The sequence below is a fragment of the Adiantum capillus-veneris genome, chromosome 6 (genome assembly GCF_014529385.1).
Source record: "Adiantum capillus-veneris isolate H3 chromosome 6, ASM1452938v2, whole genome shotgun sequence".
Classification (NCBI taxonomy): domain Eukaryota; kingdom Viridiplantae; phylum Streptophyta; class Polypodiopsida; order Polypodiales; family Pteridaceae; genus Adiantum; species Adiantum capillus-veneris.
Window position 1 is genome coordinate 155,669,163 of NC_140936.1, and position 26,342 is coordinate 155,695,504.

General features: G+C 46.4%; 3 protein-coding genes across 7 annotated transcripts in view; all 3 read right to left on the reverse strand.

Annotated features, from left to right (window-relative positions):
• The window catches only part of LOC147456546 (protein ZINC INDUCED FACILITATOR-LIKE 1-like), a 238,449-nt gene that overhangs the window by 139,225 nt on the left and 72,882 nt on the right, over positions 1–26,342 (reverse strand). For all 5 annotated transcript variants that reach the window (XR_015188465.1, XR_015188464.1, XM_086514984.1 and 2 more), the window contains 2 exons: positions 21,316–21,369; positions 21,182–21,244 (listed from right to left, as the gene is read on the reverse strand). Coding sequence is in view for 3 of the 5 variants with exons in the window: in XM_086514984.1 (XP_086371110.1) it covers positions 21,182–21,244; positions 21,316–21,369 (117 nt within the window). In the remaining 2 variants the exon portion in view is untranslated. The remainder of the gene's footprint in view (positions 1–21,181; positions 21,245–21,315; positions 21,370–26,342) is intronic.
• On the reverse strand, positions 968–4,192 carry LOC147456547 (uncharacterized). Its single transcript, XM_086515498.1, has one exon. It carries the CDS (start codon positions 4,190–4,192, stop codon positions 1,175–1,177), a length of 3,018 nt encoding a protein of 1,005 aa, XP_086371624.1. The 3' UTR covers positions 968–1,174.
• On the reverse strand, positions 4,475–5,760 carry LOC147456548 (uncharacterized). Its single transcript, XM_086515499.1, has one exon. It carries the CDS (start codon positions 5,678–5,680, stop codon positions 4,811–4,813), a length of 870 nt encoding a protein of 289 aa, XP_086371625.1. The 5' UTR covers positions 5,681–5,760; the 3' UTR covers positions 4,475–4,810.

Genomic DNA, 26,342 nt, shown 5'->3' on the forward strand with positions numbered 1-26,342 from the left:
CTCTTTCTTAAGGGCTTAAATCTGCTTCTTGAGTTCTTCAATTTTGGTCCAAAGCTCCATTTTCTCGTCAGTCCGAAGCTTGTCCTCGCTGATTTTCCATTGAAGGAAGATCGCCTTCTCTTTCTTTCACTCTTCCATCTCCACCATGTACTCCTTCTCCATGATTGCTAACTGCTTGTTGGTGGCCATAAATGTGGCTTTCTTCCCTGTCGGGGATGCCATGAGGTAAGAGAGAGAGAGAAGAAAGAAAGAAAAGAAAGAAAGATTTTTAACGTCTATGTCAGGCCGAAATCGGCCTATGAGACAAATCAAATGTACATGGTGTGTATGTCATCCGATAGAGAGAGAGAGAGAGAGAGAGAGAGAGAGAGAGAGAGAGAGAGAGAAATCCACCTTATGTAGACAGGTGTCTCCACACTATGCAGACATGTCTATTCCACATTTATCCACATACATTTCCCAGATTTTGCAGTCTGTCTCTACTTCTGACCCTGCTTAATTTCTGGCAGTCAACCAAAAATCTGAAAAAACCTTGCTGCAAATTTGACGTCCGTAGAGCTTCATCGCCCTTTTATTGTTGCCTCATTGATCTGCCTGAGTGCTGCCCTGTTGCAAATTGCCGTGCAAGGCTGCAGTTGCAGCTGGGTGTGTTGTTCCTGCGGGTAGGCACGTCAGTTGCTGTAGGTGCTGAAGGTGCTGAAATTGCAGAGGATGCCTGCTGAATCTGCTGCTCATGACCTGCTGGAGAGTAGCCTGCTACGCTATCAGCAGCAGTTTGACTGCTGCGCGAACCCAGAAACAGGCCTCTGTCTGCTGCACGAACCCTAAAAACAAGCCTCTATCTGCTGCGCGAACCCTAAAAAACAGCTTGTGACTGCTGTGAAAACCCTAAAACAGGCCTGGGAGAGAGAGAGAAATGAAATGAAATGAAATGTTATATTAAGGTCTTCAAAAGGCCAAAATGACCTATGAGACCAATCAGTTACAAAATAGTGAATCTAATACCATGTCTGGGTACAAAAGAACTAGAAAAGAACTAGAAGTGGAACAAAATACTACTACTACTACTACAATCTAAAACTACGTGGGTGTAGCAGCTGATACAATAGGTACCCGGTAAACTGGATGTAACAGTGTGTGAAACAAAGATGGAAGAAATGGTGAGGATCCATCCTCATCTGCACTCTGGATGTCGAGAGAGTATGGCTCGAATCTTCTGTTGTAGTCTCCGTCGATGCTGTGTAGCTCCTCTCCTCAGTCGCGGTCGTCTGTATCTCTGTAGCTCCAATGCTCGGTCGATGAGAGTGCCAGTAGTGGTCGAATGAGTGTGGGACGAGCTCTGCAGTGGTGGCTGCTCCTCTGGCTGTCCCATATCTAGTGAAAAGAAATCTGTAATGTGTCTCTGGGACTGCCTCTCTCTAGCTCTCCCCAGTAAAGTGTCTCTATACCTGTGTAACTCAAGTAGATATAGTCCAAGACATCTCTGATCCTCATAACTCATGACCCTAGATAGAGGACCAAAACCCTCTCTGAATAAGCAGTGGAAACGCCCCCGTATCTCATAGAACACTGTGCAATGACATATGTAGTGCAACTCTGTCTCTGGCTCTCTCTGGCATAATCGGCATATCCTGCTGTCTGCTGGTATCCCTCTGAATCTACCGGTCTCAATCTCGAGCTGATGTGAGGATGTGCGTATCTGACCAATGGCACAACGCAAACCATGAGACATATGTGTGTCCATGTAGCTGGGTCGAATCACAAACCCATCTCCTGTGAGGTGGAGAAGATGCTCTCTATAGAAAGCCATCTTCGTGCTCAACTCCTGAGGCGGCTCTATCCATGTCCTCCTGGTGTCGAGCTGGATCAGGTCCTGACGAATGAGTCTAGTGATCTCCACCCGTGTAAGAGACAGCGAGGGTGCCTGAAGAGAATACTGGAAAGGGGGCAACCTGTCCATGGTGAAGCCATGCGTCTGAAACCATGAAGTCATCTGTGCATACCAGCATGAAGTGTCCCCCTGTAGAGCTAACTGTCTGGAAGACTCAAGGGCCAATCTAGCATATCTGTCTCTAGTAGTATCCCATAGGCTGTGCACAAAGGACACTGATCTGGTAAGCGCCTCAATCTCCATGGGGGGGGCAGCTAGCTCTGCTCGAATGATCGCGTGAGGTACGGAGGCCTTGGCTCTAATCAATCGGGAGATCATAGATACCAAGGGCCTCTCCATATGTCTCCAACCATCCTGGCCTACAGAAGGTCCCCATACCTGTACCCCATACATCATAGCTGAGGCTACTAAAGTATCAAAGAGCCATAACTTTGTCCGAGGTTCCTGGAACTGAACCTGCGAACACATCCTCTCCAAGCCTCCCAAGGCCGCATAAGCTCTGGTCAGTCTAGTCTTTGCTGCTCTCCCCAAAGAAAACCTCGGCCCAGTGAAGACTATCCCAAGGTAAGTGTATGCATCTGTATACTCCACAATCTCTTGACCATACGTGAAGGTCGGTGGCGATCTCCTGATCCACTGCGGTGTGGTGTTAAACACCATGACCTTGGTTTTACCAAGGTTTACAGACAATCCACTATCCTCTGCAAAACTGTGTAATGCATCCAACTGTCGCTGCATACCCTCTGGTGAGTCAGAGATCAAGACAATATCATCAGCATATAACAACAATGGGATCCACGTCCCTGCCAGCTGGGCACCTCTATCACCCTCTCTGTCAATGTAATCAGACACCTCATCAACATACATACCAAATAGAGTAGGAGACAATGGGCAACCCTGTTTCACCCCGATAGTGGAGTGAACTAAGTCAGATATCCCCTCTGGGGTGCGTACATGTCCCATCACTGATCTGTATAAAGCCATAATCCCCCAAATCAACACTGTGGGCACCCCCATCTCCTGCAGTCTGCGCATCAGTCGAGCTCTCGGTACCATGTCAAATGCTTTGCGGAAATCCACAAAGCTACAATAAATCCGTCTCCCATGTGACCTGCCCTCCTCAATGATAGCTCTGAGTGTCAGAATATGGTCAAGAGTGGAGAAACCCCTCCTGAAACCTGCCTGTCCCTTTGCTCGTACACCCTCACCCTCTGCCCAGTTACTCAACTGCTGCTCAATAATGGATGCATACAATCGTGCCAGTGTGTGTCCAACCATAATAGTGCGGTAATTTCCAGGCTCTGTAGGATCACCTGCCTTGAATATAGGCACAATAGTAGACAACCTCCAAGTCTCAGGTAATCCCTCACACATGGCACGATTGAACAACACTGCAAGAACCTCCATCAGCATATCCCTAGCATGTATAAAGTGCTCCGCTACTAGACCGTCATGATCGTAAGCCCTCCTGGTCCTCATCCTGTCAATGGCTCTCTTTACCATCTCAGTGGTAAAGAAGGTGCTCGTAGGTGGACATGGCTCTGTAGGATCTGGAAGGGGATCCTGCCCAGGAACCGTATATAACGATGTCGCATACTGGCCCCACACATCAGGAGAAGTAATCACTGGGGGAGGGGAGTGCTCATGGAAGAGTCGCCATGCCTCGCCTGAGTCTCTACTCAAGAACAACTGATACAAGTCTCGCTCCATCTGGGCCAGGTAAGCTCGTTTCTTCTTTCGCACAAGGCGCTGGAAAGCAATCCGCGACTGTCTGTAGGTGATGACTCCTAAATGAAGATCCCTCTGAAGCTGGGCTCTCATCTCTCTGCACTCCTCATCATACCAACTATTCTGGGGCATGCTCCCAGAATGTCGCCTCCGATCCGGTTGAGTGTGTGGGTATGCCTCTGATGCTGCATCATGTAGTGTCTCAGTCAATAAAGTAGTGCACTCCTCTACTGAGAGGCCTGGAGCAACTGTGCATAGACGATCCCAGATCGCCTCTGTATAAACCGAGTCAGTCTCTGGTGTAAATGTATAACGGGTGTGTGACCTGCCTCCTGATTTCTGGGCTGTACTAAACTGAAAAGATACGGACAGTGTCAAGAGAGCATGATCCACTGCTACGCCCACTGGTCTGGCTCCCACCGTGAAATCCTGAATACAAGGAATAAAGCTCGGCTGTGTCATAACATAGTCCACTGTACTGGCCCCATGTCTGTGTGGAAAGCATGTGAAGCCTGCTCCTCCAGGAAACCACTGTAAGCCATTAAGTATGGCTAGGCCATGTGTAGTCGTCATCTCCGTGAGGTATCTCCCATACTCAGTCTGCTCTCTGTCATGTGAGCATCTGTCAAACCCCAGCTCACCCACATCCAACTCTCTAAGCATCTCATCTGAGGTGTCGTAGAAGACTGTCTGACAGTTGCCCGTTCGAGCATTGAAGTCTCCTAGGAGGATGATATCACCATCCCTAGAAAACTCCCATATATCATCATCTAGAATTGAGAAAGGCGACTGCCCTCTGGATACAGCATATACTGACGTACTGGGGGGGAAGTAACATATAGCAATATATAGAAATCGACCTGTGTCAGCTCTCAGCCTCACCCACATGTATCTAGCCTGATCATCTCTCCGTACAATATGTAGTAGTGGCTGTAGCTCCTCCCTAAACAACACCGCTACTCCTCCTGAACCTCTACTCCCATGCTCAGATCTCGTGACTGTTCTGTGGGCTGTCTCCCATTTGTATCCCACCACATGTGGCAACAGTTGGCCAGGGGCCTGGTGAGTCTCTGAAAAGAAAACAATGTCCTTGTCTCTGAAACTGTCCTCAAAGGCACCAACATCCAACCTCATAGACCCATTACAATTCCAAGTCGCCATCCTCAATGTGGTCCCATAGGTCTCGCACCGTCATGTAGAGCGCCGCTCTACAATCACCACCCGACCATCTCTGTAAAAGGCCATCTTCCCCTTCTCCCTTGCCGCTTGAATCTCGGGCATTACTTCTCTCATATGCGCAAGTTGTGAGAGAGTGAGGTCATCGCCTAAGAAAATACCTGTCTTCTTGAGAGTAGGTCTCTTCCTCAAGAATTCCTTCTTCTCTTCCAATGAAGGGAAGCGTAGTATGAGAGCTCTTTCCTTTGAAGATTCTCCGGGGCCCTCACTCTTCTTGCCCACTCTCCATGCCTTTGTGTGTGAAGGCTTCTCCACCCCCATCATTGATGTGAGGCTTGTGACCTCTTTTTCCACATTGTTTATGTCCTTGAGGCCGGTTACCCTCACATGTAGAGCCCGCACCCTCCTTCTTTGTTCCTCTTCGAGGGTCATGTTGATAAGAGTGGGTGTACAAGGAGCTTCCTTACCTTTCCCTTTCTTGGCAACCTCAATCCATTTTTCGGCCTCCTCTACTTTCTTTTGCGTTTCGGATATGACCGCGGCCCATGACTTCTTCTCCTCATTGATGTTGTCAATTTCTTCCCTCAAAGAGGGCTGAAATTCCCCCTCTTCAAGCCCGTTTTTTGACCGTGTTTCCAACACTTCTTTGTGGAGGTCCAAAATGCTATTCTCCAACGTGGCGATCTTGTTGAGAAGATGATCCTTCTCGTCCTTCCACCTCTTCTCCTTTTCTTCATTTTCTCGGAGGAAAACGGTCTTCGCGTTCCTCCAATCTTCCATCTCTTTTCTCCATGCTTTCATTTCCAATTCAATGATGGAAATTCGTTTGGAGTGAAGCATATATTTGAGTTTGCTTGTTGCCATAGGTGAGGTTGGGGATGACATGAGAGAGAGAGAGAGAGAGAGAGAGAGAGAGAAGAGAGGATTGATGTTTCTAAAGTGCAGAAAATGCAGCAAACCCTAAAACGCAGATCTGTCCAACAACCCCCAAAAAAAAAAAAAAAAAAAGTCGCGAACCCTAAAATACAGGTCGCGAGCCCTAAAAACAGGTCGCGAACCCTAAAATACAGCAGCAAACCCTAAACGAAAGCATGGTAAAGAGAGAGAGAGATGGCGTGATGAGAGAGAGAGAGAGAGAGAGAGAGAGAGTTGACTGCAAAAGACCACAGTGACCTCTGACAATTTACAGCCAAAAAGGTTATGAGAATGGGTCAATTGGTATCTAATCAGAGAGAGACTATAGATGCAAAAACAAATGCCCACTATGGCAACCATGGAAAGAACTGAATACAATTCAGTTTTGAAAGGACAACTGCTTGCCTTCTCCAAATCATGGGCCTGGCCGGGTGTTGAGCTACTTTGACTTTCCCTAAATTGATATCAGTCGAATCTGCGATACTGAGCAACTCCAAAGCAGCCATCCATCCTTCAACTCCATTCCATACCAGTTTACCTTTTGGAGTATATGGATGCAAAAGACCTCCTGACACTCCTGAAGCGCCTGCTCCTATCCCTTCTTCATCAAAGACATCTACACTGACTTGTATTGAGTCACCTGAAAGCTTCGAGATGAGGTTGAGTTAAGAGCTGAATGCACGTTTCTTAGTTTGAAGTGAAAGGGAGGGGGAGGTCTGCGAGACGAGGCGTGAAGTGAAGGTACGAGGCGTGTACACGAAAGTTGAGAGAGAGAGAGAGAGAGAGAGAGAGAGAGAGAGAGAGAGTGCACGTTACACTAGGTCACATTTAAATGCCCGTATAGTTTCTTTTATACGTTAAATATGCTATTATTCGTTGGGTGAGGACTCATATAAAATGAACCTCTATTCAATCGAAGAATATTTAGATCGAAAGATTCTTTGATCCGAAAATTCTTGTTATACATAAAACACCGATTTCGATCGAAGTTCTCATTGCTAGCATTGTAGTATGTGACTATTGGAGATTACCAAGGTTGATATTCATCCAGTACACAATTGTACTGTAGCTGTCACAAAGTGATGATGTCGTATGGCCTAGTTGAAGCCATATTGGAGCAAAAGACTCGAGTCAGAGTCCACGCCCGTGTGAAATGAGGTGGGATTTTGCAGTGTTGGTGTGGTAGGTCGTACGCAGGGTTGTCACTATACCGTTGTACAGTAAATTACCGTACGGTTTGGTAGGGAAAAATGCAATGCATTTCAAATTATATCCTACAGTTTGGCTAAGTACGGTTTGTTATTTTTTTTTTAAACTCTTTAGAACCAAAAAGACACATCTGCAAATTACCTCATGATTCAGGACTATACCTACGTCTAAGGTTAAAGGGCCAACTAATGAAAAATGACATAGGGAGTGCGCACAAAGGTCAAAGACTCAAGGTACAGGCTACAAATTATTTTTTTTAAAGGACAGACCGTATTTGTATCTGTACAGCCATACGACCCTTTGTACGCTACTGACATGACAATATGGACACGGTGCTGCTTTCCAGCAACAATTATTGAGGACGTTGACTTTTTGGGCAAAGATTTTGGGGTCATTTTCTCACAGTAAATGTTTTTGGATGTGCGTGGTTTCTAAGTGAGGCCTTGGGAGGTTTTCTATAGATCATTCCATGGTTGGAGATTGCAAAGCAACTCCCTAGCAGCTGTATATGTGATTATCAATTAGCAACAAAACATGTGCATTCCTTTTGATTCGGATGGATACTTGCAATCACTTATAAGTTATACTTCTGCTGACAATGAATCCTCCCACAAACTTGGGAGGGTTTGCAAACTATGTTGCACACATCTTGAACACTCTCATATGGAGATGCTACCAAGCACATGTAGGTACAAGGCAAGTTGCCTATGTAGTGCAAGCTAGCGGGTCACTAAGGAGCCTGTTTCAACCCAAGGGCTTATTGTATATAAGTGATATTTTACTTGGAAGCAAGTAGGAGGCTGTTGATTATCATAATTTTGCAGGTTTTGGGTCGTGGTGCCTGATGGATATACTTTCATAAGTTCAGAATAGTCTGAACTCACGAATTATTAGAGGGAATAAAGCACTCATAAAACTATAAAAGCAAGGGACACAAGAAAAGAAAAGAAAAACAAAAACAAACAAACAAACAAATCACTTAGTTTGCTACGAAACAAAACTAGATAAAACAAAACATTATTAACTTCAAAATGTTTTTAGAAAAGGCATGTGTAAAATAAGTTGACGCAACTTACTTGGCTTAAAACAAGTACTCAACTTTAAGCAAAAAAGGATAAGACATCTTAAAAACTTAAACCTAGAAATTAAACTTCACACAACAACTTCTAAAGGAACACATTCTTAAGTCAATTTGATGTAGAAAAAGTTGTGAAAGCCTACATGTTTTTGGGGGTATCTATACTTCAAAAATTGTGGTGTTAAAGAGGGGATTGGTGAAGATGGAAGCTCTTTTTCTCACATGCATTGGTAAGCATGCGCCATAATTCCATACCAAGACAGGTGCGCTTCTAATGGTGGTCTTTTCAAGGGCGTTTGATGTTGTGAGATGTTGAAAACTACTTTGGTATATATTTATGTATTCACACTCTTTCAAGTCTCTTCATCTTTATCACATTATATGCCATTCTTCACTTTTTGGTCAGATTCTCGATCTATTAAATACTTTACAGATCTTGTAATCTCCACATGTTTCATCGAAAGGTTGTCAACTATTTTTCATTCTTCAAGGGTTCTCTACGTTAGTCACTTCACTGATTTTTTACCTTCCATGACCTCTCCCTACAAAATTATGAAATTTACTTTCATTGCTTCTAAGTTTCATACTTTCAATAGTGATGCAATGTTCTTCATGGGTTTTCTTGAGTTTTTGGGTTTCCCATCAATAGTGAATATATCTTTACTCAAAATTAAAGTTTGTGTTTGTGTGTAGCTTGTAAATTGTTTCATACCTTTGATAGTGATATGGGTTTCCTCATTTCAATTTTTCCCAATCAATAGTAAAAAACATCTTTACTTTAGAAAATGTGTAGCCTGGTCAAAATTGTCCTCAAACCATGTTAGGCATCTTGTTAACCGCATTGACTAGGACGTATTGTTAAAGCAGGAGGTCTCTTTTGGGTCTTGACTTGTCTTCAATGAAAATTGAGTAATTGGAAGCATCCGCTTGGCTACCACGTGTTTGTATTTGGATTGTTCAATCGGTTATGGTGACCTACATACAATTCCATCTTCCATTGTTTCCTTGGAATGCAAAGCATCTTGATCAGTTTATGTCCAGAGCCATTCAATTTGCCGTGCACTCAATCTGATCACAAAGGTTTGAATTTCCTTTGATCTTGTGTGTGCTCACGTAAGATGCATGGACTCTCAACATTGTGTGCTCACCTGAGATGCATGGGGCTCTCAACATCCTTGGTATTCATTATCATATGCTTGCTCAAAAGGCCTCTCTGCTGCCTATTTGTCCTCCTACCTACTTTCCTTAACAACTACAGTCCTAGACGAACGTGTTAGCAGCCTTCGTTGAACAAGTTCGTACTTGGAAGTCATTGGATAATGGATCATGAACGTCTTATAAATGGGTATCCTTATGGTCATATAACCGGTTGCCCATGTGCCCCTTCCCTTGATCTTGGCTTCAGAATAGGACATTGCCTTTTCATTGGTTACGCCACCCGTCTCACATGGACGATAGCCGATTCTGTAGCAGGCTACAGTGTCACTTTCACAGGACACAGTTACAGTTAGTACAGTTGGTCTGGTCTGTTCACACTAGACGGACACTCTGGACGGTGACACATGGCAGGAATACGGATGGTGGCCTAGTGGACATGTGGCTAGGTCACACTTAGCTGGCTGACATTTATGGGCCGTTGGTGGCTCTTTATGATTGTATCTATGAGTAGTAGCCGTTGGGACATTATCATTATCTTATATAGATGGTCGGTTCATCGTTTAGGTAGGGAGTCTTACACAGAGCGCTGCTTCACCATCCCTGCACATCTGAGCCTCGACACCCCATTTGTACCTGTGAGTCCTGGGCTGGATCTGAGTGTGCTGCCACGCCAGAGTCTGTACATGGTTCTTTGAGCTAGTCGAGTCCACATGTTCTGGTCCACTATTGTGTCTCTGTTGTTATCCATTGTTCCTGTGTTTCATTCCGTTTGAGAGAGTTTCCATTTGTTCGAGTGACATTGTCACGCACATTGCACTGAGGGGCACCCACACTGTTGAGAGCACGACACATTATCCGCGCTACAGGTGCTTTTATTTTGGCGATCACGGTGGGACCTGAACTGAAGTCTCACTCTGTTGAGTAGCTGGTTTCTTCGCTTCGCCTGTGCAGCCTATTGGTTTGGTCCAGTTTCACCCTTGACAGCTTAATCTAGCTGGTCTAGTCTCTCCCCTTGTCGGTCTGGTCCTCTCTCGCCGTGGTCCACCCAGTCCTCGTCCTCGTCTAATCCTTCTCGTCCCTGGTCTAGTCCCTCCTCGTCCTGGTCCAGGCCAGGTGGTCTAGTCACTCGCCTTGGTCTAGTAGAGTCTAGACCAATGTTCAGCCAAGTGAAGGTTGTCTTGCCCAAGTGAAGGTCTTCTTGCCCAAAGCTTGGTGGGGTTGGCGGTTACTGCATGACACATACAAGGAGGTCTTTGGAGCGTCAAAGTGCACTACTGAGTCCTCTGAAGTACTACCACAGACGGTGTCAACCCTTGGTGCCCAGTAGAAGCATATTAACCCAATCACCCATACCTACTCATACGGCTACCTCCATTCCTTCGACCGGTTCTACATCCTCCAGGTCACCTTCTCCAGTAAGGCTCTCCCCTATTTTGTTACAGTAAGCTAGTGAGCAACAGACTCAGGAGCAAGAGGCGATGGAGGAGCTCACCAGTGTTCTGGCAAAGGTGAACATCAAGTTCCCTACCTTTAAAGGTCTCTCCGCAGAAGATGCAGATGACCATGCTCGGAGGTTTGTCTCTCTTTGCAGAGGTCGTGGCCTCAACAGAGAAGACGCATACCTGGTGCTCTTCCCGTCCACCTTGGATGGTCTTGCAGATAAATGGTACAATCAATTTGCTGAAAACCACTTTACTACTTGGACCATGTTAAGACAGCAGTTCTGTGAAGCTTTCCGACCAGGGGATTATCAAGAGAAGATTCTAGATGAGTTGGCCAACCTGTTGCTCCAGCCCAAGGAGACATTTGCAGAGCTCATGACCAGAACAAAGTCCCTGGTCGCCAAGCTGCCTCAGCAACCAGGGGAATTCATGGTGAAGAAGTGGGTAGAGAAGGCTCTGCCAAAGACTTCTCAACAAAAGCTCAGAGAAAGTCTCCGTCCTGAAGCCAGTCTAGAGGACTTTGTTGCTACTGCTACTAGAATAGAGGGAGCAAGAAGGCAGTTCACTGACTCTGCTCAGTTCGATACTGTCTCTATACTCGTGGACAGTCCATCAGACCCCTTGACTTCTTTAAGAAGGGAACTGGAAGCCCTAAAGTTACAGCGGGCCCTTCACGAAGAGAGATCCTTTTCTCTCAGACAGGAGAAGCCTCCACATCAAGAGGCTTATGATCAACTTAAAAGAGAGTTAGAAGAGCTCAGGGCTCAGCAGGAGACTAAGGCTATGGTATGGTGTAGTTCATGCCACTCTCCAGGACACCCTCCATAGGACTGTCCCCTTCGCTCTTATTGCCACTTCTGCGAAAAATCGGGTCATGAAGATAAGGATTGCTACTATATAAAGGGACTGCACAAAATACAACAAAGTCTTGGTCCTACTCTCCAATAGGGGTTAGCACCAGCATCCAACATGGTTTCCCACTACAGCCATCCCAACTACATGCCACCTTTGCTCAATACCCCTGCTATCCAAGGTATGTCAAGTACTTTCCCAACTCAAAGTTTTTATAATGCTAATACCACCTCAACCCCTCAGAGCTTCTACACTTCATCCTCCAACTCTATGCAGCAATCACCTCGTCCCCCGTTTCGTCCTTCCAATCGGCCAATACTCTGCTACAGATGCGGAGAATATGGGCATTATCAGAGCAAGTGTCCTTTACCTGAGGGGTCCCCTCCTTGTCGTCGTTGCCCTGAGTCGAAGGATCACTACAGTAAGGATTGTCCCACGCAAAGGGCATCCATGTCTTCAAGCTCGACTCAGAACCAGCAAGAATTCACCTTCCCAAAGATAAACCTGATTACTGTGAACACCGTGCCTCAACCATCACCTGCTACTCATGTGGTTGAGCCACTGCAAGTGGAGGAGCCTGCTGGTGTCCTTACTCGGGCACAAAGTCTGCCCACAGGTCCACCTCGCCAGTCCCCACTTCCTCAAGCTGGTCTATTTGACCCAAAGGACGAGTCCTTCAAAATTGCTCAGAGCAAACCAACTTCCCTGTTATCTGACATTGATGGAGCCTTCTTGGAAGCAGTGGCTGACTTGGAACAGATTAAGGTCCCAAAGGGAGCCCACTTCGAAGGCGCCAAGCCCACAGCAGAAGCCATCTTGAAAAATACTTTTTAGTAGGTGTCACTATACGACATGCTAAAGCTCGACGCAACACTTGGAAGTGACACCCTGTCAGTCATTCAGTCTCTGTACCCGGGGGCTCGGCCTAGTGGCGGGCACCTCCCTGTACAGCCCGCAGAGTCTTATTTAATTTCCTATCCATATGCTCCCCTCACCGATTATAAAAGTCCTCGTCTCATTGTATCTATTCTTGGGCACCAACTATCCGGCGTCATCGTTGATGGTGGATCTGGAATCAATTTGATGCCCGAATTCATTATGATGGCCTTAGGTCTAAAGCCTACCCGACTTGCTCCTTTCACTGTTACATTGGCCGATCAGAGAACAGTCTACCCAGTGGGCATAGTCGACAAGGTGCCTCTGAAGGTACAAGATTTCACTTTCAACTTGGATTTTGTGGTAGTTAATCTTCCCCACGTAGAGGGAGGTTATCCCTTGCTGATTGGTAGGCCATGGTTCCGACATACGAAAGCACTTCACGACTGGGGAAACGACGCCATGTGGATACATACTCCTAGCTCTCCAATGCAACAAATTCGTCTCGAAGGAGGTATGGATCCGGTCGTTCAGCATAGCTCTTTGTCAGTAGAGTCCAACCCTGACTTGGAGCGGCTGGTCCCTCCTGATGGGTCCGATGAAGACTTACTGCGGTGGTTAGAAGCTACCTCTTCAATGCCATGCTATGTAGTCTCTCTTCAACCTTTGCCAACAGATTCACCCTCTCCCCCTGATCCTACACCTGAAGCTACAGCTGAAGCCAGTAATCCCAGTCAGCCAAGTGAGCCAGAACCAACTGGACCGGTCTCTGGTGCCCATCTTTCAGAGGGTCCCTTGATGGAAACCGTCGGCTTGGGTGAGCCTATAACCCACCATAGAAGGGGGAAAAAGTCTCCCTTGCAAGAGTTGGCCAACACCCTAGCTCCTTCTTTAGCCTCTACTCCATCTGACTCTCCACCCAGGCCGGAGCACTTTGAGGTATCTGAGGATTTACCATTTGCAGAGCTTCCATCAGGATGGTTGCAGGAAGAGTATATTGATTTCAACATTGATCAGACGCCAGCTCATAATGTCCAGAAGTTAACAGAGGCGGCACGGTCTTCTCTCCTTGACGCAGCCTCGCCCACTGCACCGCCTGACCCAATGAGAGAGGTCAACTTAGGCGGCCCTGACAACCATCAGCCCATCTTGTTAGCCACTTGGTTATGGGATCACCCTTCTCTACTCGACCTGGTAATCTCTTTCGTGCCCTCTTTCAAGGATGTATTTGCTTGGTCTTACCACGATTTGGAAGGAATCCCAGCAAAGCTAGGAGTCCACACAATTCCTCTGGTTGAGGGGGCTAAGCCGGTCAGAGGACGGGCTTACAAACTGAATCCCAAGTATGCAGAAGCAGTTCGAGTTGGAAAAAACGGAAGAAGCAGGTATTATTGTACCAGTAGAGCACTCAGAATGGTTGTCCCCTATGCTCATTGCCCCAAAGAAGCAGTCCAACAAAATTCGAGTTTGCGTCGACTACCGGGTTCTGAATAAGGTCACAATCTCGGATGGATTTCAGACACCTTTCACTGAGAGAGTCCTTGAAGATGTCGCTGGCCATGTACTGTATAGTTTTATGGACGGGTTTAGCGGCTACAATCAGTTAGGCATACATCCTGACGACCAAATCAAAACAGCTTTTGTGACTCCTTGGGGTATTTTCATCTACACTAGAATGTCTTTTGGGCTTAAAAATGCACCGCCTTCTTTCAATCGCATAGTATATCTCATCTTTTGTCCTCTGCTTACTGATCACCTTCGCATATTCATGGACGACTTTTCCACCTTCTCGGGTGCTCAATGTTCGACCCCAGGAGAAAATTTAAAGGAGCATCTTGCTCAACTCTCTGCAGTCTTCCTCAGGTGCAGAGAGGCACGTTTGAAGCTCAATCCGAACAAGTGTCATTTTTTGGTCACAGAGGGCACACTGTTGGGCCATGTGGTGTCTGCTCAAGGTTTGGCACCTGACCCAGAGAAGATAGTGGCCATCTTGAAGTTACCTCCTCCCATAAATCCCAAAGGTGTTCAGAGCTTTGTGGGCCACACCGGCTATCATCGCAAGTTTATACGTATGTATGCACAGGTGGCTCAACCATTGACCCGGCTCACCAGTGCTGTTGTTCCCTTCCAGTGGTCAACACCTGAGGCCGAAGCATTTGCATACCTCAAAAAACGCCTCACTGAAGCGCCTATTCTAGTTGCCCCGGATTGGGCCCTACCTTTTCATGTGCATACAGATGCCAGTCTGCTAGCTGTGGGTGCTGTGCTGACTCAGCCTAGCAAAGAGTTCAACTTGGATCGCCCTGTACATTATGCAAGTCGCCTGCTCACCAAAGCAGAGCGCAACTATAGCACCACAGAGAGGGAAGGTTTGGCTATAGTGTATGCTCTACAAAAATTTCGTCACTATTTGCTTGGGGTCCACTTCACAATTATTACTGATCACCATGCCTTGCGCTATCTGCTTAATAAGCCACAGGTCGCAGGTCGCGTATGGCGATGGCTCCTCTTATTCCAAGAGTTTGATTTTGAAGTGGTACTCCGTCCTGGTAAGCATCATGTAATGGCTAATCACCTCTCTCGCATTCACACAGGTGAAGAAGCTACCGCGATTGCGGATGACTTTCCCGATAGCAGTTTTTTTAAAATCAATACAACACCGGAATGGTACGGCGAGGTCCTACATTTTCTCTCCACTGGGCTCTACCCAGAGAAGGCATCTCCATTGCAAAAAAGGAGATTGTTGTTGAAGTCCAAGCCTTTCACTCTGATTGGGGGCCAGCTCTAAAAATCAGGACCAGATGGTGTTCTGAAGCGTTGTGTCTCGCCTCATGAGGTGGAGCATATTCTGGAAGATGCCCACAATGGTCCCACTGGTGGCCATTACCCTGGTCACATCACCGCCCAGAAGATTTTACAGAGTGGTCTATGGTGGCCCTACGTTTTTAAGGATGCAATAGCATATTCTAAGGTTTGTGATGTGTGCCAGCGCTGTGGACCGAAGCCAAGTAAGCAATCCAACCGTCCTCTGCACGTCTCGATGGCGTGGCTACCTTTTGAGAGATGGGGCTTGGACTTTGTGGGTCCAATATATCCCTCGGCTCAACCAGGTAGTCGCAAATATCTGCTAGTGGCTACAGACTATGCAACAAAGTGGGCAGAGGTAGAGGCGACAGTAGATTGCACTGGCAATACAATAGCCAAATTTTTATATGAAAATATTTTGTGCAGATTTGGATGTCCCTTAGAGATCACCAGTGATAGGGGCAGTCATTTTGTCAATGACCTGATCTCAACTTTGCTGGCCAATTACAAGATTTTTAATCGCAAGTCGTGCTCTTATTACCCTAGAGCCAATGGGCAGGCCGAGAGCACCAACAAGGTTCTGATCGCACTCCTGAGGAAAGCATGTCATCTCCATCCAGCATCCTGGGCTCAGGCTGTGCACGGCACTCTGTGGGCATACCGCACATCTTTCATAGCAACAACGAATCACACTCCTTTTCAACTCGCTTTCGGTTTGGAAGCCATAGCTCCATTCGAGTTCAACTACGGATCCCCTAGGGTGGGCAGTCTGCGTGCAAGTTGCGGCATGGAAGCTGCTTCTATATCCAGTCTTACCTTATTGGATGAAAGCCGCCTTTTAGCTTCTCATGCTCTGCAAGCGGAGCAACTTCGTCGCAAAGCGTGGCATGATCGCCACCTCAGAAAGCCGAAAATAATGCAAGGCACAATGGTGCTATTCTATCAAGCAAAATATTTGAATAAAGCAAAGAAGCTAGTTCCAGCTTGGCAAGGGCCATTCGTGGTGGAAGAGATTTTACCACAGGGGGCAGTCCGGTTAGTCACTCTAGAAGGTATCCCACTGCCTCTAGTAAATGGCTCCAGAATCAAGTGCTATTACTCTAAGTAAGCAATCTGCAGCATTTCGCCTATTGTTGGTTCAAATATCCCATCTCTGTCATCCCAATTACCTTTCCACCACCAGAACGGAAGGTTCTGTTAGGTCTCAATCTCTGCTAGGTTTTGTAGAAGTTTCCATCTTTTCCCACTCAGTCTCGGTAATTGGGTATTGTCTTCAACTTCTTACAATTCAATCATTATTTCTCTAATTGTTCTATCATCAGTGTTATCCAGTGAAGCTCCTAGCCTCTTTGGTGATCTTTTCTTTAAGGGTACTAACTCCTCTCAAGGTCTGCCGCATATAAGAAGCTTGTCAGTAAAGATTTGGTAAGTAAGTTCTTAGTCTTTGCCTTGCTTGGCCTTCTTCGAAAATGGACGAGCATTGTTCCCACTGAGGTCACAATGGGCAAATTTCAAGGACATGCTTGTATGCCTCTCTACAAGGTGTGCAACGTGATGTATGGTATCCTCACCGGAGGGGCACAGCTCAAAATCTCCTTTTCAACATTGGCTGCCAATCATCCCATTTGTCCAATAAGTCTCCCTCCCCTATCTTTTAAATTCACCCTCCTATGCTCTCTCCAACTTTGGCTCCCTTCCCTCCCAATTCATCCCTTTTCATAGCTGCCGGCAGCAAGAATTTGGGCCTGTAAAATTCGCACTCCTCTGCCTGGATTCGCCCCTAGGCCTCAGCCCCTTGTAAAATTCGCCCCTAGGCCTCAGCCTTTGTAAAATTCGCCCCTAGGCCTCTGTAAAATTCTCCTATCCTTCGCCCCTATTCAATTTTTCCCAGTTGCATCGCCCCTACCCTCTCCCAGCAACCCCTCGCCCCTACCCTCTCCCAACACCCCCTCTCACCCCTACCCTCTAACTCTCGCCCCTATCCTCTCCCAGCACCCCCTCTCGCCCCTACCCTCTCCCAGCACCCCCTCTCGCCCCTACCCTTTCAATTTCGCCCCTAGCCTCTCAGCACCCCCTCTCGCCCCTACCCTCTACCCACCTAATTTCTCCCCTGCCCTATTTTGGTTTGAATTCGCCCCTACCCTAAATTACTCACCCCAGCCTAACAAAATCGCCCCAGCTTCCCTTCTGCCTAGCCCAATCCCAAATCGTTTTGTAGAAACTCCACCTTGGTCTGCATCTGACTGATTGCTTTTCCATCACTTGTCTACTCAGGAAAATCACTTGCCTACTCAACTGCTCTGTTTGTCATCCACCCGGCCTCACCATGGCAGGAGGTAGCAACTGCTCTGTTTGTCATCCACCGGACCTCACCATGGCAGGAGGTAGCAAGCAACAGGAGAAACAGCCGGAAGGAAGTAGCAAGAAAAAGGTAGAGTTGAAGAGGAGGAAACCTCTGGTTGCAGCATCAGAGAGCGAAGCAGAGGAAGTATCTGAAAGCAGCAGCAGCCATGACATAGATGACTTTACCTCCAGTGACCCAAGTGATGAGAGCTACAAAGCAGACTCAGCAGCATCTGATGATTCAGATGTAAATTCCGAGTCAGGTGCTTCCAGTGATCAGGAGAAACACTCAAAACTGGCTCAGAAAAAAGAAAAGCAGCCAATCATCACTCATGAAATCAAGAGGCCTGCTTCTTCAAAAAATCGCACAGAATTCTCCTTAAATTTTCAGATGCAGCAACCTCGACCATCTCTTAGTGAGGTGCTTTCGACTGCTCAGCTACGGACTCTGGGCCTCACAGCATTGGCTGATGCAAATTTACCTGATACGGTTCCAACAGAATTGATACATCAACTGTTGAAAGACTTTCCAAAGGTCCGGGGCCACAAGCTAACAGCTACAAGACTTGGCCATGCCATGGGTATGACAAACTTTCCAGCTGTGAAGTCTACTACTCGCACTTTCTCTTTGCTGACCAAGGATGCGACAATTCAAGCATGTCAAGAGCTATTGAGTTCGGATCACCCAAATTATGAGCGAAACAGACGGCTTCTCGCAATCTTCAGGTATTACTTTCTGGCTCGAGATGCCAAAGAAGACAAGGAAAAAACAGATCTTCTCACTACATTCTCCCACTGCGACGGGCTATACTGTTTAATCCACACTATCCCATGTGGATTCCACCAAATTCTCTTCAGCTCTTTGCAGTGTAGGGCTAAAAGATTTCGGGCCCAAGTACAGTCTGTGCAGTTAAGTTTTAAATGTTTTGCGGCACCTCTCTTGGCATGGGTCATAAACATACCTATTAACATAAATGAAATGGATGAGGAACAGGGAACCTCGAAAGGGAAAAGGAAAACCGTGAGCATGCAGGTTGACCCCACAGTCACCAAGAAAAAGAAGATCAAGGCGAAAGTGGTGAAGGATACAATGAAGTCTCTAATCTCCTTGCCAGTTTCTGAGAGCCAGCAGACTAGGGTACATCTTCAGCGTCACACGTCTACTTCTACCCCTGGTTCTGCTGTGCCGACACCAGTGTCTACTGCCGCTACTCAGGACAGGATGGTCACTTCACCCATACAAGATCCTCTTCCTTCTTCTCCCATCTTGACTCATACACCGGTCAACATCTCTCTCGCTCCACCTACAACAACAATCTCCGAGGCACCTACTACACCAACTGTACCTACTTCTAGCTCGCCGACTGTGCCACATGTGCGCCCTCCAGCATCACATCCATCTGAGGGATCTTCAGGTAGGACCGACTCCACTTCTCTGTTTCAGCTTTCAGAGAAGTTACTTCAGGACTCCAGAGCTGCTATTGCCACCATCGAGCTAGGCGCGGAGCAGCTAGCTGCAACCCACCAGCACCACTCCGCCACATACGCAGCTATGGAGGGATCTCTGCCAGTTGCCGAGAGTGCCATCGCAGATCGAGATGCAACGATTTTTGCACTACAGCAGGCATTGAAGATAAAGTCGAGGATTATTGATGACCTAAAAGCACACGTGCAGGGATTTCAAGAAATGCTTATGTATGGTAACAGGCCTACCCAGGCTCCTGTGGGATATGGATGGACCGGGCTAGGGATACAGGTCCAAAATCCAGTAGGCTTTGCAGCGCCAGCAGGTCCCTCTCAGCCCTCGTAGCAGTTCATGGGACACTACCCAGCAAGTCCCTCTCAGCCCTCTCAGCAGTTCATGGGACACTACCCACAGCCCCAGTTCCAGTACTTTACTCAGTACAGGTCTCAGGTCCAGATGCCACACATGCAGAGCCAGAGTGTGCAGAGCCAGAGTGTTCCTTGCTGTGACGGTGTTGCTGGTGCACACCGCCATGGTTGTGTTACTAGGCATCCGGAGTTCACTTCAGGGCAGGTGCTTCCATCCGCTGTGCAGCAGATGGCTGCTACAACCACAGGAAGCCAAGTTATGCAGAGCATAGTACAGCAACCGCATAGTTACAGAATCGATCTGATGGCTCCTCCCGATCCGGATACTTCTGGAGCAGCAGTGGCGACGACACTTCCCTTGGGTGATAGGACTCTGCTCTTGCCCACCTTTCATTGTACATATAGTTACTTTTGTAGTTTCATTCAATTTTGGCTCACCGAGACGGTGACCAGTCTTGTGCAGGGAACCTGTAGCAGGCTACAATGTCACTTTCACAGGACACAGTTACAGTTAGTACAATTGGTCTGGTCGTTAGACGGACACTCTGGGCGGTGACACGTGGCAGGGATACGGATGGTGGCCTAGTGGACATGTGGCCAGGTCACACTTAGCTGGCTGACATTTATGGGCCGTTGGTGGCTCTTTATGATTGTATCTATGAGTAGTAGCCGTTGGGACATTATCATTATCTTATATAGATGGTCGGTTCATCGTTTAGGAAGGGAGTCTTACACAGAGCTCTGCTTCACCATCCCTGCACATCTGAGCCTCGACACCCCATTTGTACCTGTGAGTCCTGGGCTGGAGCTGAGTGTGCTGCCACACCAGAGTCTATACATGGTTCTTTGAGCTAGTCGAGTCCACATGTTCTGGTCTACTGTTGTGTCTCTGTTGTTATCCATTGTTCCTGTGTTTCATTCCGTTTGAGACAGTTTCCATTTGTTTGAGTGAGATTGTCACACACATTGCACTGAGGGGCACCCACACTGTTGAGAGCACGACACATTATCCGCGCTACAGATTCATTACACTCTCTGAGCATTGATTGAGGTAGGGCCTTTCCACAACCGTCGGCATTGGCTTATCCAAATGAGTTTCACAGACTTTTTCATATTTGCAAAGGTTTGGATAGTTTGAAATGTGAAGGCGTTTCCATCCTCCCAATAATAGGAACTTAACATTTGTTCCTCTAGGTTGTGTGAAAATACAATATCAAATCTTTTTGGTGTGTTTACAAGCACACCATGTGGAGGCCTTGTAAGCTCTCTACACTGGGTATACATCATGTTGATGGCGTGGTGTTTGTGGATGGTATTGTCCTTTATTTCCTGCGACTCTTAGGACATGGCCTTGAGGTATGCATATCACCAGCTAAATTGAAGAGCTAGTACCGAGTTTCTTACACCTGTTCCGGCAGGTTACTCTTGGTTTACTCCACTAGGACTGTGAAAGTGCTTGCGGAACTGGTGTTCTGATCTTCCAAGCTGCTCCTCTTTTGGTTTTCATATGCAAATACTTTAGACAGGGCAATTCACTACTTAGAAGAAACCTGATGCAAAGCCTGCAAAGCTCTAACACATCTGAACACTTCAGAAAGTGCTGTGCAAGGTAGAACACTATAAAAAGGACCAGACAAAGAATCTCAAATTGGAGAGATAGATGGTGTAAGGCATCAAGTAAAGTGACACATATACAATCGAACATTGCACGCACCTCAAAGAATGTTCTCTGGGAAGTAAAGTGATGTCCAAACATAAAGACAAGAAGTGCCAGTGCATAAAGTGTGAATGCTTTCAGAATGGATTTTTATTCAGGGAGGGTGTTCCAAGGCTAAGTGCATATCAACTAGCAATGTTTAGATGAATATAGATTACCTGAGCCAAGTAGCCGCCAATAGCTGGACCAATAATTAAACCGACCGCCCACATGGTTGCAACCTGAGGAAACATTAGTCATTGCATGACAAACATCAGCAATGATCAAGTAAGAAGCCTGTAAGATATCCTACAATTGACAAGGCAAATGCTTGGTGTTCTGCACTACAGATTTCAGCGCCATAGGCCTGCAAGAGAAACACAAATATCTAAGAGACCTCCCTCGACATGAAAGTAGATAATAATATTTCATTGTTTTACTGCATGATGCCCAAATATGGAGCCATGCATACATGTGATATCCAAGCATATTTCACAGCCAGTCTAGCAGCATCATGATTAAAAAAAGGTTATGTCTCTTCGTGTCTCCTTGACCTCTTCATGCCATCATAATGAACCTCAGAGCAAGAGCATGAGATAAATCCTTAAGAACTCGACCATACGTTAGCTAAGAGTCTGTTTCTGGAACCCTCTCCTCCATCCTGAGGCCTGCAAATCTTTTGGTAGCTATACCTACATTTAGTGTTGAGACTATCACATAACCAACTATCTAGTAGATCAAGCTCAATGAAAACCTCAGCCCTATTGCTTTACCCTCACCCTTAGCCATTTGTTTTAATTCCCATTTATACTCTTCCACCTGTTTGGATTGAGAACACAATGGTTGAAAGTTTTACAGTCTCATGTATCTGTTTCTTTACGGGGAGATTGTCATCAGTGGTAGACATTGTCTAATTCTATTAAACAACGGCAATGGACTTAGATGGAGGACTCAGCTTTGCCAAACATAAAGGTACACTTCCGCACCACCCGCTTCCATTTATGTCTACTGCCCCAATCATGCGATGCTCGGGCATAGTTTTGGGCTACAATAGCTGATGCCTTACCAACTATGAAGCACCGGTGCGTTGAAGGTGACTTCAGCGTGCTTGACGATCCAATACAGTAGGAGGCAGCCACATTGGTCTAAGGACCCCGTCCGATGGCAAGTGATGTAAAGATAAAGCTAGATCCACTTACACACAGAGAAGAATTGCGTGGAGAAGTGATGACGTGTCACTGCTGTACTGACAGCCCGCAAAACATGTTCGCATGCTCTGTTCTTTTCTGTTGGCACGTCGTGCCCATCCCTTGACATCTTCAAATGGATTCCCCCTGCAACATTTGTGCCATATTTGACTTGTCGGCCCGGGGTTGATTCAACACCAAAGCACTCTCTGACTACTCTGAGGAAGGTTGTACATTGGAGCTTGGCTCGCCTATCCATTGAGGGGCGCATTGTCGTGGACAACCATGTGTTTTCGATGACGATGTGGTACATTAACCTCCGAGTTCTTGCATGGGTCAGATATAGTGTCTCATCAGGAACCTCCTATGGTTTGGCATGTGCCAAAGTTGCTTGGTTGGTCATCACTACCTACTCCACAAGCTAGTCTTGGACATGGATCAGATATAGAATCTCATCAGGAACTTCCTATGGTCTGGCACGTGTCAAAGTTGCTTGGTCAGTCATCATTACCTACCCCACAGGCTAGTCGTGGGCTCATTGGCCCTCCTGGTTGAGTAGAGCCTTGCTAGGGAAGCCCACTGATTGTGAACTCCTCCTGGGCACCAAGCCTGGGAAGGAGCTTCTCGCTAAAACTCAGGCTTGAGTTCCCCCAGCAAGTAGCCCATGGAATCCATACACTTGCTGAATTTTCAAACATATCCACAGAGTCAGATTGAGTGATGATGGAAGGAAAGATTCGCCATGATTCGGCTCAGGGCATGGGAGAGTTTGTGCTCGTGCCTCAATAGAATCGGCCCGACTTGTATGGAGGAGCATCTTCAATAGGCTTTGATTTGGGACCCCTTGCTTTGCAATGAGCATGGACATATGTTGGGTACTAGACCACATGTAGCTTAGGGTCCTGGGCCAACTAGTCTGGCTTAAAGTTTTGGAGAATAGATGCAGTTTTTCAGCATGCCTAAGGGGGTTCAAACATACAGATTGAGCCTCATACGAGAATCCAAAGCCTCCATAGGATTTAGTGCAACCCGTGGCGTAGATGGGGATGGGGGAGAATTCCTCCTCGTTTAGAAACTTCTTCTTCACCAACTCCACTCTCATCACCTTCACGCAAAGTATCCATTCCACTTTGGGTGATGACCATACACAGAGATCTTCGGTACTTAGTTCTTGAGGAACTTGGGTTCTTGAGGTTCTCGGGTTCTTGAGTTCATGAGGTTGCAATCCGTGTTTGAGAAGGCTTTTCTCTTACCCGAGCTCGACTCTTCCCTGCGGGCGCATCCCTTGGTGGCCTTGCGCTCACACTAAAATTGCTTTTTCCCACCTCACGTCGATTGACCGGCCGCTAAGTGCACGGTCCGCTCTCAATGAGTGAAACCGATTTACATTTTAAGCACCAGGTCTCCAACTTTCTAGCTGAGGTTCTGATTTTAGCCGTTTTGGCTATCTTCTTTGACATCTCCTCTAGATTCTTTGTCCGTGATACTTTCTTTTTGTCTTTAGCCCCTTGATTTTGATTCCTTAATTGTTGAGTCAATATCACTGGAATCTCTTCTACTCTTATGGCCCTTTTCCTTCTTAGCTTGCTACTCACAAGTTTTAAAGCTCTCTGAATCAAATCATTAAACTCTTGGTTGGAGCTAGAACCTTCTGCCTCTCTCTTGCTTTTGAATCCACTGAGGAAGCAAGCCCTCATTCTCTAGTTTCTTTTCAGCACTGCTTCAATGTGGTGCCAAAAATCATCTATCATAATGACAAAATCAACTCATACTAATTCACACTAATTTTCACTCTATACTTACTTTCTCTCACTCAACTAATGCAAAACCCTTCTATCTCTGTCACACTACCTAATGCTCCATGCTCTCTGACTCTCTTGCCTCCTCCCTCAGCCCTACACCCATGCACACACCTCCTGCTATCATTGACCGGCCACCTTAATCCTATGTTTTCTATAGCTCATTTTCTAGCCATCCATTGGCATGCCATTCCACTTCTCAGCTGCCCTATGGGGGTCTACACCCCCACACTATTCTTCCCAGAGAGAGAATGGGGGAGAGAGATAAAACAACTTCTGATTTCTCTCTCACGCTCTGAGAGGAATAGGGTCATCAGACAGGAGATATGGCATACATATATTCAGAGGACATGGCGCAGGCCCACAGACACCCTACCTCCTAAAATGCTATATTACTATGAGCATTTTCTGAGGTTTTCAGAGCAGGGATTCATTGAGATTCCATTATACATGCAGGAGTACATGCCACACCGACTTCGGGTCAGCATTGGCCAGCTAATACGAGTGTCATCACATCAACTAGAGATTGAGAGTGGCAGAGCCAGAGGCATACCACGAGAGGAGTGTACATGCCGGATCTGCCGGACAAAGGTGGAGAGTGAGGAGCATTTTTTCATGAGATGCCCAGCATATACAGAGCTGAGAGAGAGATATGGCATTGGAGACTCATTACAACAGCATATGATAGGCCGAGAGCAGAGGAGGTTTGGCAAGTTCCTGGTTGCGGCTTTAGAGGTTCGAGAGCAGCTGTTGCAGCCACGCCAAAGTCAGGATAGCAGGACACAGACTACCATCACACAGTTTTTCCGACGAGCAGGGCCAGACCCCCCCACACTACCTACACAGAGCAGAGGGCTTACCCTTCAGCAGGCAGAGTCTCAGAGGGCACGTCGGAGACCGAGGCTCCCAGGATACAAGACACATGGGTATCACCAGAGGGAGATCTCGAGGATACTAGCTCTACACCATCAGTATCTAGAGCAAAGTCATGTACCAGCACCAGGGGATCCAGCATTCCAGAGATACCTGAGCAGGCCACCACCGATGTACCACATTCTCGACCCTATATATGTTGCTTGTTTTTAGATACCCTCCCTATAATTTCATGGTTGTATCACCTTGTAGCCCCTAGTTGAGCCTGATGATGCGTGAGCACACCTCAACACGAGGACCCACACTATACATTGTACACCACATGCACCACCCTACCACACCTTTTTGCATAGTATAGGCTCATTTCAGTTTGTACCTTTTTTTTATTTTCCGATGCCTAGAGCATCAACACATGTATATGATATTGTCTCATAGGTCGAGTTCGGCCTTTCGAAGACGTTAATAAAGCTTTCTTTCTTTCTTTCTTTCTCTCGTATACTCATTTTTAGAGAGAGCCATAATAAAGCATTAAATACATCAAAATTGAATTTTGATGCCATATCCCTCCCTTGAAATGATAATCATCCTCAACTATGCATGGATCAAGTGGAAGCTAGCCCATTTTCGCTTTGAATCCACATTTAAGCAAGAATACTTTCCTTAGGCTAGATAGCAATTCTAAAAGGAGGCAACGCAGTGAATGCAAAAACTTATTCCTCGAAAACATTATTGTACACAAAGAATATTTTAAGTGCAAACTGAAAGAAAGTAAACATTACTTTAAATCATTGAATCTTTTGTATATCGATATCTTAGTTAAAACTTAGGGCATGAAGAAACTTGTAGTCTTGCAATAAAAGAAGAGAATCCTTTAGCTAGGGTTCTTGCACCCATTTAGTATCTTCAAGTAGGGAATTCCTAAACTTAGTCAAATACCTACGTATAACCTTTCCGCTGTGGTAGAGCCTTGTCTTCGTGTTTAAGGATAGCCTCAAGTTGTAGGATCTCCTCTTGCTCATCATCAAACTTTGGAGGATCCTCTTCAATGGGGTCCATTGCAAGTGTGCCTGTAAACGGCTTAATAAGACTCACATGAAATGCATGCCAATTGCTCAAGCAGCACGAGTTTAGAAGTTGTTGTATGTTGATTCCTTCCAGAATTTGGAACGGACCATGGTACCTCTTAGCAAGTTCAACATAGAACTTTTGATCTCCTATGGGTTTGCGTTGCCAATTCTTGCCCATCTTTTGAGATAATCAAAACCCATTCTTCTTTTTTAAACTCCAAAGGTCCTATATGCTTATCGACAGCTCTTTTTTTCTTTTGTTGTGACGCTTGAACAACTTCTTTTATCTTTAAGAAGCTATCTTAATGTCGTGCACATTTGACTTGCCTGTAGAGGTATACACCATGTTATTGTATGCAAACTCTACCAAAGGGAAGTATTTCTCCCACTGATTACCTTGGCCCTTCTTACCAA